At 36.3% G+C, this 14,285-nt stretch overlaps 1 protein-coding gene across 3 annotated transcripts in view; it reads right to left on the reverse strand.

Moving 5' to 3' along the window:
• FSTL5 (follistatin like 5) overlaps positions 1-14,285 on the reverse strand; it is a 377,325-nt gene that overhangs the window by 246,292 nt on the left and 116,748 nt on the right. For all 3 annotated transcript variants that reach the window (XM_059470972.1, XM_059470973.1, XM_059470970.1), the window contains one exon: positions 61-199. In XM_059470972.1, the coding sequence (XP_059326955.1) occupies positions 61-183 (123 nt within the window). In that variant the 5' untranslated portion in view covers positions 184-199. The remainder of the gene's footprint in view (positions 1-60; positions 200-14,285) is intronic.

The following is a 14,285-nucleotide window of genomic DNA, read 5'->3' on the forward strand; positions in this document are numbered from 1 at the left end:
GAATGTAGTTTATCCCTTGACTGTGGAAGAAAAGGAAGAATATTAGAGAATAATCCATACCTTGTGTCGTAATCTTACTAGGGGCTGATATGGCCTAAAGCTGTATCCTTCCTTGACTGGCCACCCCTCTGCTCCCAGCAAAATGCATCCAAGAAGTAAAACAGTGGACCACCACATAAACATCTTTACAGGTCTGTTTCTGTGAAAATAAAATGAACAAGTTCAGAGATGCAATATTACTTTAGCATAAACTGTATAAGAAAGGTTTACAATACTGACAATCCAATTGTGGACTTGAATGAATTTAGTAGATATAGGACAATCCATCTGGCACAACAGCAAAGAGAAAAAATTATGGTAGTATTTGGGATAGCAGTATCAATTCCATTGTGCTGAACTGAGAATTTTCCCATCTCATATGAGGGAGTCACTGAGGAAACAACCAGGAAAAGTCAAAGAAAAGACAGAACATAAAAGAAAATCAATGGTGAGAAATGCAATAAGTTTTCTCAGATGAAAGAAAAAAACTTATAATCAATCACATGTTCATCAACTTATTATTTTAAATGCGGCCTCTTGTGATGCACTATTCACAACCTAAAAGTTTACAATAATCATACTCACAGATTTATAGATACATATGGCATGAGAGGTACCTTGTATGGTTCCTAATGGATGTACACATATACATTACATAAGTGGTTTCAGAACCTTTTAGAGATATGCAATATTTATTATTGATATTCAGCATTTGTGTTGAAACCATCATGTTAAACAGACAACACAGCAAACTGATCTCCATTACCTCAAGATACTCCCAAGTCAGTCTGCTAGTCTATATTATTTAATCCTTCATTGTGGGGCAGAGATGAGCCACTTTCATGCATGAGTGGAGATTTTTTCCCCTTTCTACTTTGCTTTTAGTTCACTTAGCCTGCCAGTGCAGAAACCTCTGATAAGAATCAAGATATACAGGAATAAGCACAAAACATCACAAGAGTGCCCTAGCAGCCCAGACTGCACACCGAATTTTGAAGTCTTGCCTGACATTTTCTTTTCTATGGGAAATCATCTGAGCATAAAATGTGAACAAATTGGGGATCACTTATTATCCTGTATAATTTACAGTCATGCTTCTGGCAATACTGTTACACAAACTGTGGTTTTGACTCCTATCATTCCTCACATAGCAGTAGTCTTCACAGTCACCTCAAGGCAGAGAGACTGAATAGAATTAATTCCTGTGGAGATATTACATGTAGTAAATGGACTCCACTCTTACCTCTATTCACAGTCTCAGTAACAGATCCTACTTAAGTCTGCTACCCTTCCCTGGGGACTACTCTACCAAACTTTGTGAAACCACTACAGGTCTGTTTCATCCTCATTGCAGCTGATTTTTACCAGCCTGCCTTGCCTTCACACTTGTAATTCAAACAAAAGCTCGACATTAATACACCATATTACTTTGACATCACTTACCTTTTGTTCCACCAAACCCAATCTCATTCTGGCTCTTCCTATTAATCAAACTCAGCATTTCATCTCATTTATCATTACTTTTTCCAACAGTTTCCGTGTCAATTACTTTTCTTTGTCACTCCAGCTTTTCTAATATACACAGTAGAAGTATCTCTCTTAGGAGAGCTTGCACAGAATACATTAAGCAGAGCATTATTTGAAACACAGAAAACAAGCTCTATTACAGAGGGATATTTTGCATAAATAACTTGAGGCTTGTTCTTCTACACCCGTTCAGTAACAGGATATTATCGTGAGTATAGGAAATGACACAGTGAAATTTTCTTTTTGAGTTACCCTCAATCTTCCACCAAAACAGAAGAGCTCATCAGGTGTTCTGGTGGATCTTTGCTATGGTATTATTAGAACTAATCTAGCTTACTGACAGGAAACACCAAAAAAAGACTGCTTCAGAACTCCAAGGATTCAAGTACATGACAGTATGGCATTTTCCTTCACTGACTATGCTGGTTCTCAGTATCACTGTTACTGGCAAAGTCCATTTAAAAAAAAAAAAAAAAAAAAAAAAAAAAACAGAACAAAAGAAATATGAAAAATCAGAATCTTGATTTTTAACCTCAAAGAAAACATCTATTTGTGCTTGTTGAAATTTTTTTAAATACTTAATTGTTGACTTTCAAGGCCAGAATCCAATTTGTTTAGCACTTGTGCATGCTAAGACTAGCATGGTTGAACTTTTGGCCCCTTTGTGCACTTCTGGAATACCTCTCTGTACAATGAAAATTTGGTTGGAAAACAGTCATTTCACAGAAGGTTGTAAGAGCAGCCACATTCCACCACCCACCCACAAACTGAATAGATTTTAGTCTCATGTGGTGTAAAAGAATAGAGTCCTTATAGTTTTGAAAATTGTTTGACCTTGAAAGGCTCATGCTTTGTACTTGTACAGAACAGAAAATTATTACATGCTCAGTTTCTGACTTCATTGCCTGATACTTGGATGAACACTTACAACACAAATTTACAAAGTAAGCTTTTTGGACACATGCCACCTAAAATCCCAAAAGTATGCAGAGTCTGTGCAGTTATGTTTTGCCTTTTTAGAATTTAAAATATCCACCTTTTAAAGTAGCATACATTTTCTGTTGAATTTACTGGATATCTTAAATGATTTTTATTACTTATTACAAAAAACACAGCTGTCCTTTATACAGTATTATTATGAAGCCTTTATTTTAAGAAAAAGTATTATCTGTCCTAAGGACTTACATTGTTAGTGAGTTGAACTCAGATCAGGAATAAAAATGACTTCTCAAAGCCTCATCACAACTCCAGATTTTGGTGCTGCATACAGCCAAACAGAAAGAAATAAGGTATCAAGACTATATATTCATGTTGCCTAAATTTGCCTCTTTCTTATTCTACTTGCAGGTACAGCCTAAATTATCAGCAAAGAGGGTTTTTAATTTTGTTTTAATATTGTATTATCAAGAAATCAGATTTGTTTTTGAAAAATTGTTATATCATGCATTCTGGGGCAAAATTACATATTTTTGAACTCAAATTTACATTAATGATCTAGACCCTCTACTCATTATTATAATCTAGCAGAACTTGATCTTTCGGTGTTTAGATTACATTATTCTCTATTTTTAACTTCATTAATTACATATTTGTGAAAGAACTGCTTCTAGGTTTTATTATATATATATACATATTATTATATGTCTACTTTTATTTTCACTGAAGACTGTTGCTTCTTTACACTCATATAACCATGTTTGGAAATCTGATTAGTTTACTTGGCTCTCTATTCTCTCTTTAAGCAGATACTCTGCATTTTCCTGTTTCTTTCTCTGCACATTTCTCACATATAGCATGGACTATAGATTAAAATGGAAAAAACTTAAAAATTATAAAATATTCCAGTACATATTTTAACTGCACATATTTTAACATATATATATGATTTTTCTGCCAGTAAACACCGAACTGAAATTCTTAAACAACTACTAGCAGTAACTCCCTATCATCCATTTTATTAATGAAAACAGTTAATTTACAGCTACTCATTGCATGTAAATAATTAGGGGGTGGGCTTCTCCCTAGTTGCACACAAATAAGTAGAGTGATGAGTTTCTTTCCTCAATGTGCACTAATTCTTATTAACAATGAGCTTAATGTACTATCTTAGCATCAAATTGATTGGCGTTGTATAAGTCTTATGTGCTATTTATCTTCCTTAGATTTTCCTCACAAGCTGAGGAGGAATAGAACGAAGGATGTGGAACAGATAATGGCTGTTCCTTATTTCTCACTGTACAGTAATTTCACCAGTATCAAATTTAGATTTTCCTTTCTGATTCTCAGAAGGCTCTGTCATTGCACTTTTTAGCCCATTTCCAGAGCATTCATGAATCTGATGTACTCTGCAGTTTTCTCACTATTGATTTTTTCCCATTTCAATTAATTCTGATTTTTTTCTTATAAATTATAATCTGTAAGAGGATTCCTTTATTCTGCGTCAAGTTTATATCTTAAAACTCTTGGATGAGAAGCACTGCTGGGAGAGCTATAGCTTTTGAACTGACAAAAGGAATATCTTAGGATATCTCTCTTGCCTTTTTTAGGTAAGGGAAATGGGACCCTTAAATAATTTTCAGAGATTGTTTTTTTAAGCAAAGAAAGCTACGTGAAAAGTTCACAGTGTTTCCACCAGCACTCTGATGATCAGATAGTCACTGCTGAGTCAGAGACAATTTCTTATAATTCTTAAGGAAATGTAATGCAAAACCTATATCTCCCTTCTCTCTCCTCCTAGTGCTTTTCCAATACTTTGTGGAAAACAAACTAAATCCCAGTTCTGACACCTTACTTATGAATATCTAATAACAATTAATATATTCTACAATACCATAGTGAGTGTTTCCTCTCAAAGTTATTATGAGTTCTAAATCTTCTCATCAGTTCATTGGTAATATAAATTTTGTTCTTTGCCTAACTTTTTCTTGTTGGACTAGGAAAGAGGTTGTTGCTATGAGAGTTTAGCAAATGCATAATAAGCACTACTTTACCTGTCCCCATGCTGTAATCCTCTCTGAGAAGATTGAAAAGATATAATATTTTACATAACCAGTTCCAAATGTGACAATGTGTATTTACAGTGTACTAAAAAAATATAATTCATGCAACCTGGCTTAGCCAGACTTTATATAAAGAATTAAAACATATACCCAGTTACAAGAATGCCCTATTTTAAAGTGCATACATACTTAAAATTAAGAACATTGCCATTTTTAAAGCTCTTTTTTTTCCAGAATTTCTCAGCTAATATGCTCTGTTCTGTGTTGATAAATAGTGAGTAGCCAGGATATCTGGGTTTAAGAGAAGAGATATTCATTTGAAAATGTAAATATTCCACCTCAATAAACTGATATGATCAACTCAACACCTCTACAAAGTATAATAAATGAAATCTTAAATAATGGCCCAATCACTGAATTCCTCCTGCCTTTAAAAGAAAAGATACCAGATATTAACCTGGAATTATTTAAAAGGTCACTTTCAACATTTAAACATGATCTCAGAAAATGTCAGTCTCCGTCTTTTAGATATTATTAATCTGAAAATAAATAAGAATAAAATTAATTGTCTGTTTTGTGGGGATCAGAAAAAAGACCATAAGCTATGTCACCATATTCAGTGTTATTAATAGGTTTATAATACGGCTGCAGTAATAAATATAAACCATGCTTCACTGCCTGTGACTTTGAGAATTTCATTGCATATCATGATGGACACAAATAACCAAGCATGAAAGACCACACTGCTACCATTTCTTAAGATGCTTTTATCTACCCTTATGGTTTCATGGTAGAAAACTAGCAGCAAAGAAAGAATATTCTTGTGTAGAGAAAATTATACTGCATTACCTTTGAATGAATAGCAGAAGTTTTAACTAAAAGCATGTCTTTTCCCATTAGCCTGCCTCTGCCCTAGTGCCCACATCTTCACACACAGCCTGCCTTCAAGAACCTTACAACAGTTATCTTTACACCAAAAATGGGGCTCTTACAAAGTAGTCACAGTATCATATTCTCTTATGAACATAGCTGAAATACATATCCAGCAATGTTTCTGCTTGTCAAAATGCGCCGTGGAGAGCAGAGCACAGCGTCATGAGGGCAGCTCTCAACCCCGCGACTTCCTGACAGCTTCTGAGCGCTGCACACTTCATGCCGCCACCTTCCAGGCCTCCTCCAGAAGTGGCAGCTACACTCTGAACCAGTGGTTAGGTCACCTTAGCTACGTACAGCAGGCTTGGGGCTGGCAGCAGTGAAGTGCAGCGCTGCCACGGCAGCCAGCAGCTCGTACATCTGCCAACCAATCTGTTCTGTCTCTCAGCTGCGGCTTCATGTGCCCGCAGCCACTCACTGTGCAGGCACATGCTCTTCATCCTTCACCCACCAAAACAGGCTGGCAAGTCACTTCAGAACAGCCAGCAATGCCACTGACAGCTCATGTGCTGGAACACACAGGATGAGAAACACTTTTTAAAAAATATCTCACAAAATGCCCTCGTCATGCCAGATGCACCCTGCCTTCTGCTGACTCCTGTCCATCTCTCCCTCGCTCCTTTCCTGATTTAAACTGCAAAACCATCATGCTGCACAAGCAGAAGGCGGAGGGCAGGCCCTTGATCCCCTGTACTAGTGCACTTGGTTTTTGTGCAGACCTTACAAACACGTCAGGCTGTTCCAAGGCAGGTACGTCCAGGCCCCTCCGTGGTGAGCAGCCAGCACAAGGCCAGAATTCCCTGCCTTTCCCTGTCACTCTCTGTGCCCTCCACCACCTGCACTGCCAGGCAGCCCATTCCCTCTCTGTGGGGGAATGCAAGCAAGACCCATTAGCCCAGGGCTTTTCTAGAAGGGCTTCTTTGGAATTGGCCCTTAAGATTAACAGTGGCTCATGTGAACCTCTACACAAATGGCCTAATAGTGCCAGGGCCATTTCCAAAAAAGTTCCTGAAATGCAGATGCAGCAGGGACACTTATCTTTGCCGCTAAATTCATGCTCTAATTTTATCTTACCATTTTCAGTGTATTTATTTATTTATATAAATGATGACACCGAGATGTTTTAGTGTAAGCAACCCCATTTCCAATGAATTATAATAAAATGAGAAATGGCAATTTTAAAACTTTCTTATAAGTTCTTCATATGATCTCATAATGTCTTTAATATTTCAGAAAGAAAAACAAAATGAGAGTACTATAGTTCACATATCTCAGAGAAGCTTTGTTTAAAGGATTCTAGTTGTGTGTATTGATATATTTTTCTCCCAAGACTTCAGTATCAACCTCAGGGTGATTTTAGCATCACTGATATATGCAAGCGCTGGTTTGTGGAGGTTATACTGTTAGTGAGGTGGTCTCTTTGTCTTCCCTCATTAAGCAAACTTGTCACAGCTGGTTCCTCAATAGCCTAGAGGATTAATGTTTACCATCATGGCAGTATCTAAACTGATGGGAATTCAACTACTTTATGTTATGAAACAAGAAACAGAAAACCTGCCAGCTTAGAACTCAGGTGAATATCTTGGTACTGTTAATATTTTCTATAATTTGTAAATTGACACCTATCATACCATTGTGTAGCTGTGTCCTTCACACATGCTAGAAAAGGTAAATATTTTGGTTTTCAAGTTTTTAATGTTTTTCTTCTAAAATTAAACACTACTAACATCAACTAAATGTAAGAAGAAACAACAGTTGGCACTTCCATAGTAAATTGTTAAGAGCACGTTTGAGAAAAGACATTATCCTGGAGAAAGCAAAATGGCCACTTTAGATACAAATTTTTTTAAACAGGTGAGCTGCTAAATTAAAGATTAAAATTCTCCTTATTTGCTGTGACATATTCATCTACCACTCTTACTTCTCTCTTTTGGTATTCAAGAAAACCTTGAGGTTTGGTAAAACAGTAGTTACCAACAAAACCATTGAAACCTTTGGGTAATTGAACTCCTTGGATGAATGCTAAACCATGATACGTCTGTCATTAGTTCCAATAGCCATGACAATTTAGAGAATCCCTTCCCATTAAGTATTCTGGTTAATGTTATGATTTTATCCATTTACATCTATGAAACTCTCTGCATTGAAGTGCTGCAGCCAACAGAGATGGATCCCATCTTTTTTACCCAGAGAAAGAGATTCTTCAATAACTCAGCTGTTTTAAACTCAACCCCCCTGGAGATTGTTCCTCAACATCACCATGCAATTGGCAAGACCAGAATAGACGAGTTTGAGGGTTTTGCCTCTAATCAGATTTGAAGTAAAGAAAGAATTATGAAGGATTGTAGAAGGAAACCAAGTCCTAAACCACAAAAATGTAAAGAGAGAAGGTAGTTAGGGACAGGGGAAGTAGCATTTCAGCAGTCTTCAATAGGATGGGAAGATTTCTAGAGTGCCTATCAGCAAGAGACGTGACATGGGAAAGTCTATGACATGTAAGAAACCATGAGCTCCTGAAACACAGAAGGACATGGCTGCACTCTGCTGTGATGGAGAGGAGTGCGCACAGCAGTGCAAACACTGACAGGAAACATGAAATTATCAAACTGCAGAGAATAAAGATGCATGTGGATTTTGGCGTGATTGGATTGAAGCACAGCTCAATCAGTAACCAAACGGACCGATGAATGTTGCAGCTATTTAAATAAACGAGGACTATCTGTAGCTGAGGGCAGTTTGTCCTTATCAGGATTGAACCAAAAATACATTTGCCCTCCAGTACTCTTCCCCCAGTGCCCACATTAATATAATTAAGTTAACTACAGATGAAATCCTGACCCAAATGACAACATGAAAACAACTCTAAAACCTACATTTAATATGTCTGGTACAGAATACCACCCTATTTATAGGATTTACTTGCAGTGAATATTCACAAGTATGGAAACAAAACTTTAAAATAACTCTGTTAACTAAAATGAAAAAATTCAAAGTTGCTTGTCATTGTTTTTAGAAAAAAAATCTATGTCTATTCATACAGGTTCACAGAGGTATACAAATAAAGTGTTTTGTACTTGAATAGCCAAACTAGTTACAGGTATTTTCTCTTTTTTAACAGCTGTGGAGTTTTTTGCCTCGGTCCTTTCCTGCTTTGTGGTGACTCAACTCTCTTTCTTCTTTATTGTCACAAAGGTCAATTTTCTTCATGAGCCTCAACTCAGAACAATCAGAAAGAAATACAGAAATAGCACTTGTTTTGTCAGTCATAAAGCTGGCATAGGTTCCAAGTGCCATGCGCTTGGATGTTTAAGTCCAAGTCTATAAAAGAAGGATTTTCTCACTATATATAAAAAGAAATTAACAGACTGAAAAAAATAGGAAGTAAACATACACCCTTTCTGAGATCTGATAGAACAAAAAAGCTTCACCACTATCATACCTGATTAAAAAAAATAAATTGACTCTGACAGCTGACTCAGTCATTTGTGTTCTACTATCTATATTAAATGCAGTTCATTATTTTAGTACATAGTAATTTTCCTAGAAAAAAATGCAGTCTTATTTAAATTTTCCAAAGATATTTTCAATCAAATAATGCATTTGTCATATTGTATGCTTATGACCCCATTCAATAGGATCTAAACTTTCATTTCTTGCTATGTTTTAACTGTCTTACACTATTTTACTGGGTTTTATTGCCTATGGGTTTATACCACTCTAATATAACTACTAGGAAGAGGTCTTCCAAATGCATGTTGGAAAGCTCACAGTAAACCAGAAAAACCTACCATTTCCTGATTAGGTTGTAGCTAAATAGGATTTAGGGTTTTTTTTTAAAAAATTCTTCAGCTTAAAAAATTGTCATTCCTAAGAAGAATGGAATGCAGACAATACAAAGCAAGGAGCAGCCAGTATGTGGTGATGAAATGGTAGTATGTGAAAGCAATGTATTTTGTCTCTCCTCAACCACCATTGTATAATACATTGAAAACAAATTTTTTTTTTGGTATATAATACCAAAACAATTTCTTTTGGTATTATATACCAACAAGTTTTATATATTTTATTTGGTTTGGGTTTTTTTAGGTTTTGAGGGGAATTTTTTGCATTCTTTGGTTATTTTTGGAAAGGCAAAAAGGTAAATATTTTCAGTTTTATTTATACAATAGAAATACAAGAAAATGTTAATGTAGAATTGACTGGAATTAAGTTTTGACCATGAATGTGCCAGGAAACATATGAAACAGCCTCTTAACCAAAAAAACCCTATATTTCAACAAGAAATTAATGCTCAGATACCATCACCAGACACTCTATATCACATTTGGTATGAACTCTGTGCATAGGCAAGGGCATCCCATCTCTTCTCATATCAAAGTGTCACTGTGAAGCTACAGCCTGAAGAGTCACCACCCCACCTCTCTGAAATGTAAGTCTGTGCTCCCTCTTTCATCCCACCATGACACTATTCTCATTTTTTGATTCAGCCACATTGACTCTGGGATTGTCTGGGACACCTCTGTGAAGTGCAGTGCTCAGGAGATATTGCTGAACATCATATTCCAAGTGCCCTGTCACAAATGCCAATCACGTGGCAAATGTCCAAGTGACTCTTTATTGTTGAATCAGTTACTGCCACATGAATTATCCTCAGTGCTGACTAATGCTATGAGAACTGAAAGCTTCTCTTGCCTCTCTCTGTATTTTGAAGGTCTGGGAATGCCCACCTCTCAGCAATTTCAAATATTTCTTGTTATCCAGGTGAGATTTTCTGGAAGCCACAAAATACAGAAATTGATCAAAGCAGAGAAAGCGGGTTTTGAAAGATATTTTGAAGGTTTTTATCTGATTCAGCAACATGCAATAGAGTCTGAAGACTGTTTACTCTCTTGCAGTTCTTATGTGACTATGAAGCAGTGGAAGGAACCCCAGTGGAGGACAGCCAAGTGACTTTAATCAATTTAATATTAATCACTTTCATAGAATCATTCTTGCATTCTGAAATTTTGAAAAATCAAGATTACCCTGCCTACAGATGGAGGGAAAAATCCACCTTTCTTTGTCCTTCAACGTCCTAAAGCTGCATAAATGAGGCAATCTGACATCCAGCAAAGACAGGTGACAATAACTTCCATCCTCCAGAGTAAGACATGGATCATCTCAAACCACAGCTGACAGAAAATCCAGGTCAAATCTTCTCTCTGCCTCCTCCAAAAATACTGACTATGATCTGTAGCAATACAAAGTTCCAGCAGTAAGAAAAAGAGAGTGCCAAAGAAGGATAAAGGCAATAAATGTAGGGGACCAAACTGATGCATCAGGTTCACTGTTCATCTTCCTGGCATGGTGCAGATGAGGGAAAAGCAGATGCTGCTAAGGTGGGAGAGGGGATATTCCATGTAACAATGCATACTGCTCATATTCCCTAATTCCTCACTTAATAAAAGAGTGTCAACACTCAATGCTGACACTGCAACCAGTTGAACACTTGGAAACAAAACTAGGGCAGAGCCATTGCTGCTCTCTCTCAAAGTTGACTGCTTTGGGCAGCCTCCTCTGCTTAAAGTCAGCCCCACCAACAACCCAAGACCCAGTTTGTAAGGTCCTGCTATGCAATCCCTATTCATGTTCCTGAATAATATCACAGCCTCCTACAGTTCTAAGTGAACCATTTAATACACAATACATACTGAAGAAATAGAGTAGATATCATTAAAAGTATCAAAAAGCACCTCTTATTTCCAAAGTCACTTGACTTCTTTGAAAATCACCCATAAAAGATTGCCTAGATTCAGCCCTATGTTTTGGCTACTCTTCAAGCCCAAGGGAGATATAAATCTGGAAACCAAATATTTCAAAACTACTCCTGAAGAACCAAAGAACCACTTACAACACTGGGAAAGGCAGCCCTTTCCAGCTTTTTGGGTTTGGTTTTCTTGGGATTTTTTTATCCATGATGGCATATCAGAAACATGCCTGGGAGGATAAATGCAGGTACTGTTTGCTTTACATCAATCTCTTTCTATATTAGCATTCCCATAAGGCTATCCTCACTCACGAGAAATAAAACAATAGGGATAAAGTATCCCACTAGAAGCTCTGAGAGAAAAGCTTAAAGCTATGTCTTGGGATGCAGGGGGGAGAGAGTTACATGTATTTCAGTGTCTAAAGTCATAAAATTGTACTGCTTTGTTCAAGTTTTATCCCATACTTTTGCAGTCTATGTCTACAGTAACACACTGGTTCAAATCAAATCAGTTTTATACACTTTTGAAGGAAGCTGTCTTGTTCTATGAGAGCTTAAACTGATCTTTGGCCATGATATTCCAACTGATAGGTGGAGAGCAGGGCAGGAAAAGGTTCATTTCTAGCCACATTAGCTCTGTAATCCAGCTCACCATTCACATCAACACCACTGGCCAATGGAAAGACTGATCAACAGGTGTAATAAGACATGAGGGATAGCAGTGACCCCAACACAGTTGGATTAAAACTATGAATCCATTTAGCTACAAAATGAAATTGCACACCTTATTCTCTGATCAGAGCTTTACCTGCCCAGTTACATCAAAGTGAACACAATAAACTTTAAATCAACTTATTTAAAATATAACCAACAGGCTGTTGTACAAGCTTAGTACATCAGTATTTCTCTTACATTGTTGGGACAATAAACATGCCCAAAAATCCCAGAGCAAAATGGAATACTTTTGTGCTGTTGTGACTCTCAATTATCTATTCTTTCACCTATTGTAAATACCATCCTAGAGCAGTATTCTAGTTTTTTGGGTGGTTTTCTGGTCATAACAGCCTTTCATGAACATCCAGAAATTTAAGACTATTCTTTAGTAATGTTGACTTTTGCTACTAATAGTTTTCTTTTGTTAGATTTGCTCACTGGCTCTAATTTTATAATATTTCCTGCAGATGGCCAGAAATAACATGCATGCAAGGATAAAAAGGAGGATGCAAATTTCAAAACAATGCCATAATCTTCATTACAGAAGTGTTCGCCTAGTAATTAAGTGTGGAGCTGCACATATGGTGTCTGATTTATCCTCATATTTTCACTGATGCAAACTTGCTATGATAATATTAATGTAAATGTAACCATACCACTTTTCAGTCTGGGAGCACAGAAAAGCTATTTTTTTTCATCTCTTTTTCCATTAGTAATTACACTTTTTTTTCTTCCCCCACTAGAAACTGAAAGAAAGAAAAGTAGCTACAAAGTTATAGGTTTAGCTATTGCAAACTTTCCTTCTCTTCCTTTGTGTATTTAAGGAAAGTGGCTACTTCCCTTAAATACACAAAGAATTTAATTCTCTTTTGGTTGATAAGGATTTACATTCTCCTGGTCTAGGATTATTCATCAGTGTTTTCACTCTCAAAAGATGTTATGATATCCACCAAACAACAAGAGTTTCTCTAGTGAAATATGTCCAAGGCTTCTGCCCTCTGCCTAAATATCTTAGACTAAAATTTAATTCCTGCTGAAGAGAAAATCGACACTGTCCCTTAACGTGGAGCAATAGAGAAAAAATTTTTCAGTCCCTAAAGTCCTTCCCTGTAAGAATACTTAACAGCACATGCTGAAGCTTTTGGTAATTTGTAGGTATAATTACTAGGTTTTTTATTTCACTTATGACTCCCTTTCCACTCTGTTTTTTAAGCCCAGATTTGCCAAATTCTGACTTTTTACTTGTGAGGAGTTATGTGTCTTTTTCTGGGCATAGATCCATATTAGTACAAGCCAAAAGGAGTGGCAGGATTCAACTCCTGTTTATACTGTTCAGCTCCTAGAAAGCAGACCTTCCATTTTGTACTCCAATTCTTGATAGTCTTGAGAGACTAGGTAAACTCAGAAATGTCCTAAATTAGAAATTCATAAACAACACTTCGTAAAAAGTAATTTTTCATATTCAAAAACTCAAAGATGAAATTTCCACATTGTGATAATACCAGCTTTCCTCCCCACTCCCAACCCTCCATGGCTTTCTATGAAGTATAACTAAATTGTAAAATATTTACTGTGGACGGGCAACTCCTTCTCTGGATTGCTTCTCCTCTGCTTGTACTTATTAACAAGCTTCAGAATAATATTTTTGCCTAGATGTACCCTTTTCAATTAAGAAATTTCAACTCTGAATTTCACTTTTAGGCCTCATATCTTTGCAAATTAGTTGAATCTCCACACACACTGCATGCTCATTTTAGAGCAGTTTGACTCTTTTCAGTAGCACATCTCTATTTCACTGTGCATCAATTTAAGTTCCTTATGGAGGTATTTTTATTTGTGAAGTCTTACAGTTGAAATTTTGTATTCCATGTAAAAGCTACATGGTGAACAGTTAGAACTTGTTATAGATAATTAAATACATAATCTTTAACACCAAAAAAACCCTGGTTTTTTGAAGCCAAAAAGGCCTTTTGTGAAATAAATTACAATCAAAAATAGATCAAGTTAACCCAATGTAAAAGATAACATAGAAAAAACAAAGTGCATAATTACTGATGGACCTAAATACCAGAAATAGAAGAAAATTACTTATCATTATTTCTGTCCCACTCACAAATAATTCCAATGCAGTTATTACAGGATTGTAAGAGAACTGATCTCTCAGACACTGGTCAAAAGCAATCAAAAATTCATAATGATTATTGCTGTACAAACCCAGTCGAAATACAGAAAAAAGAGCGCTGAGAAGACACTTTTCTTTAAATAGTCACTGATTAGAGTGATAGCAGTAAACTCTTCGAAGCAAATCGTATTCCTCCTTGACCTCT

Source organism: Ammospiza nelsoni, chromosome 4, assembly GCF_027579445.1.
Source record: "Ammospiza nelsoni isolate bAmmNel1 chromosome 4, bAmmNel1.pri, whole genome shotgun sequence".
In the NCBI taxonomy this organism is placed as follows: domain Eukaryota; kingdom Metazoa; phylum Chordata; class Aves; order Passeriformes; family Passerellidae; genus Ammospiza; species Ammospiza nelsoni.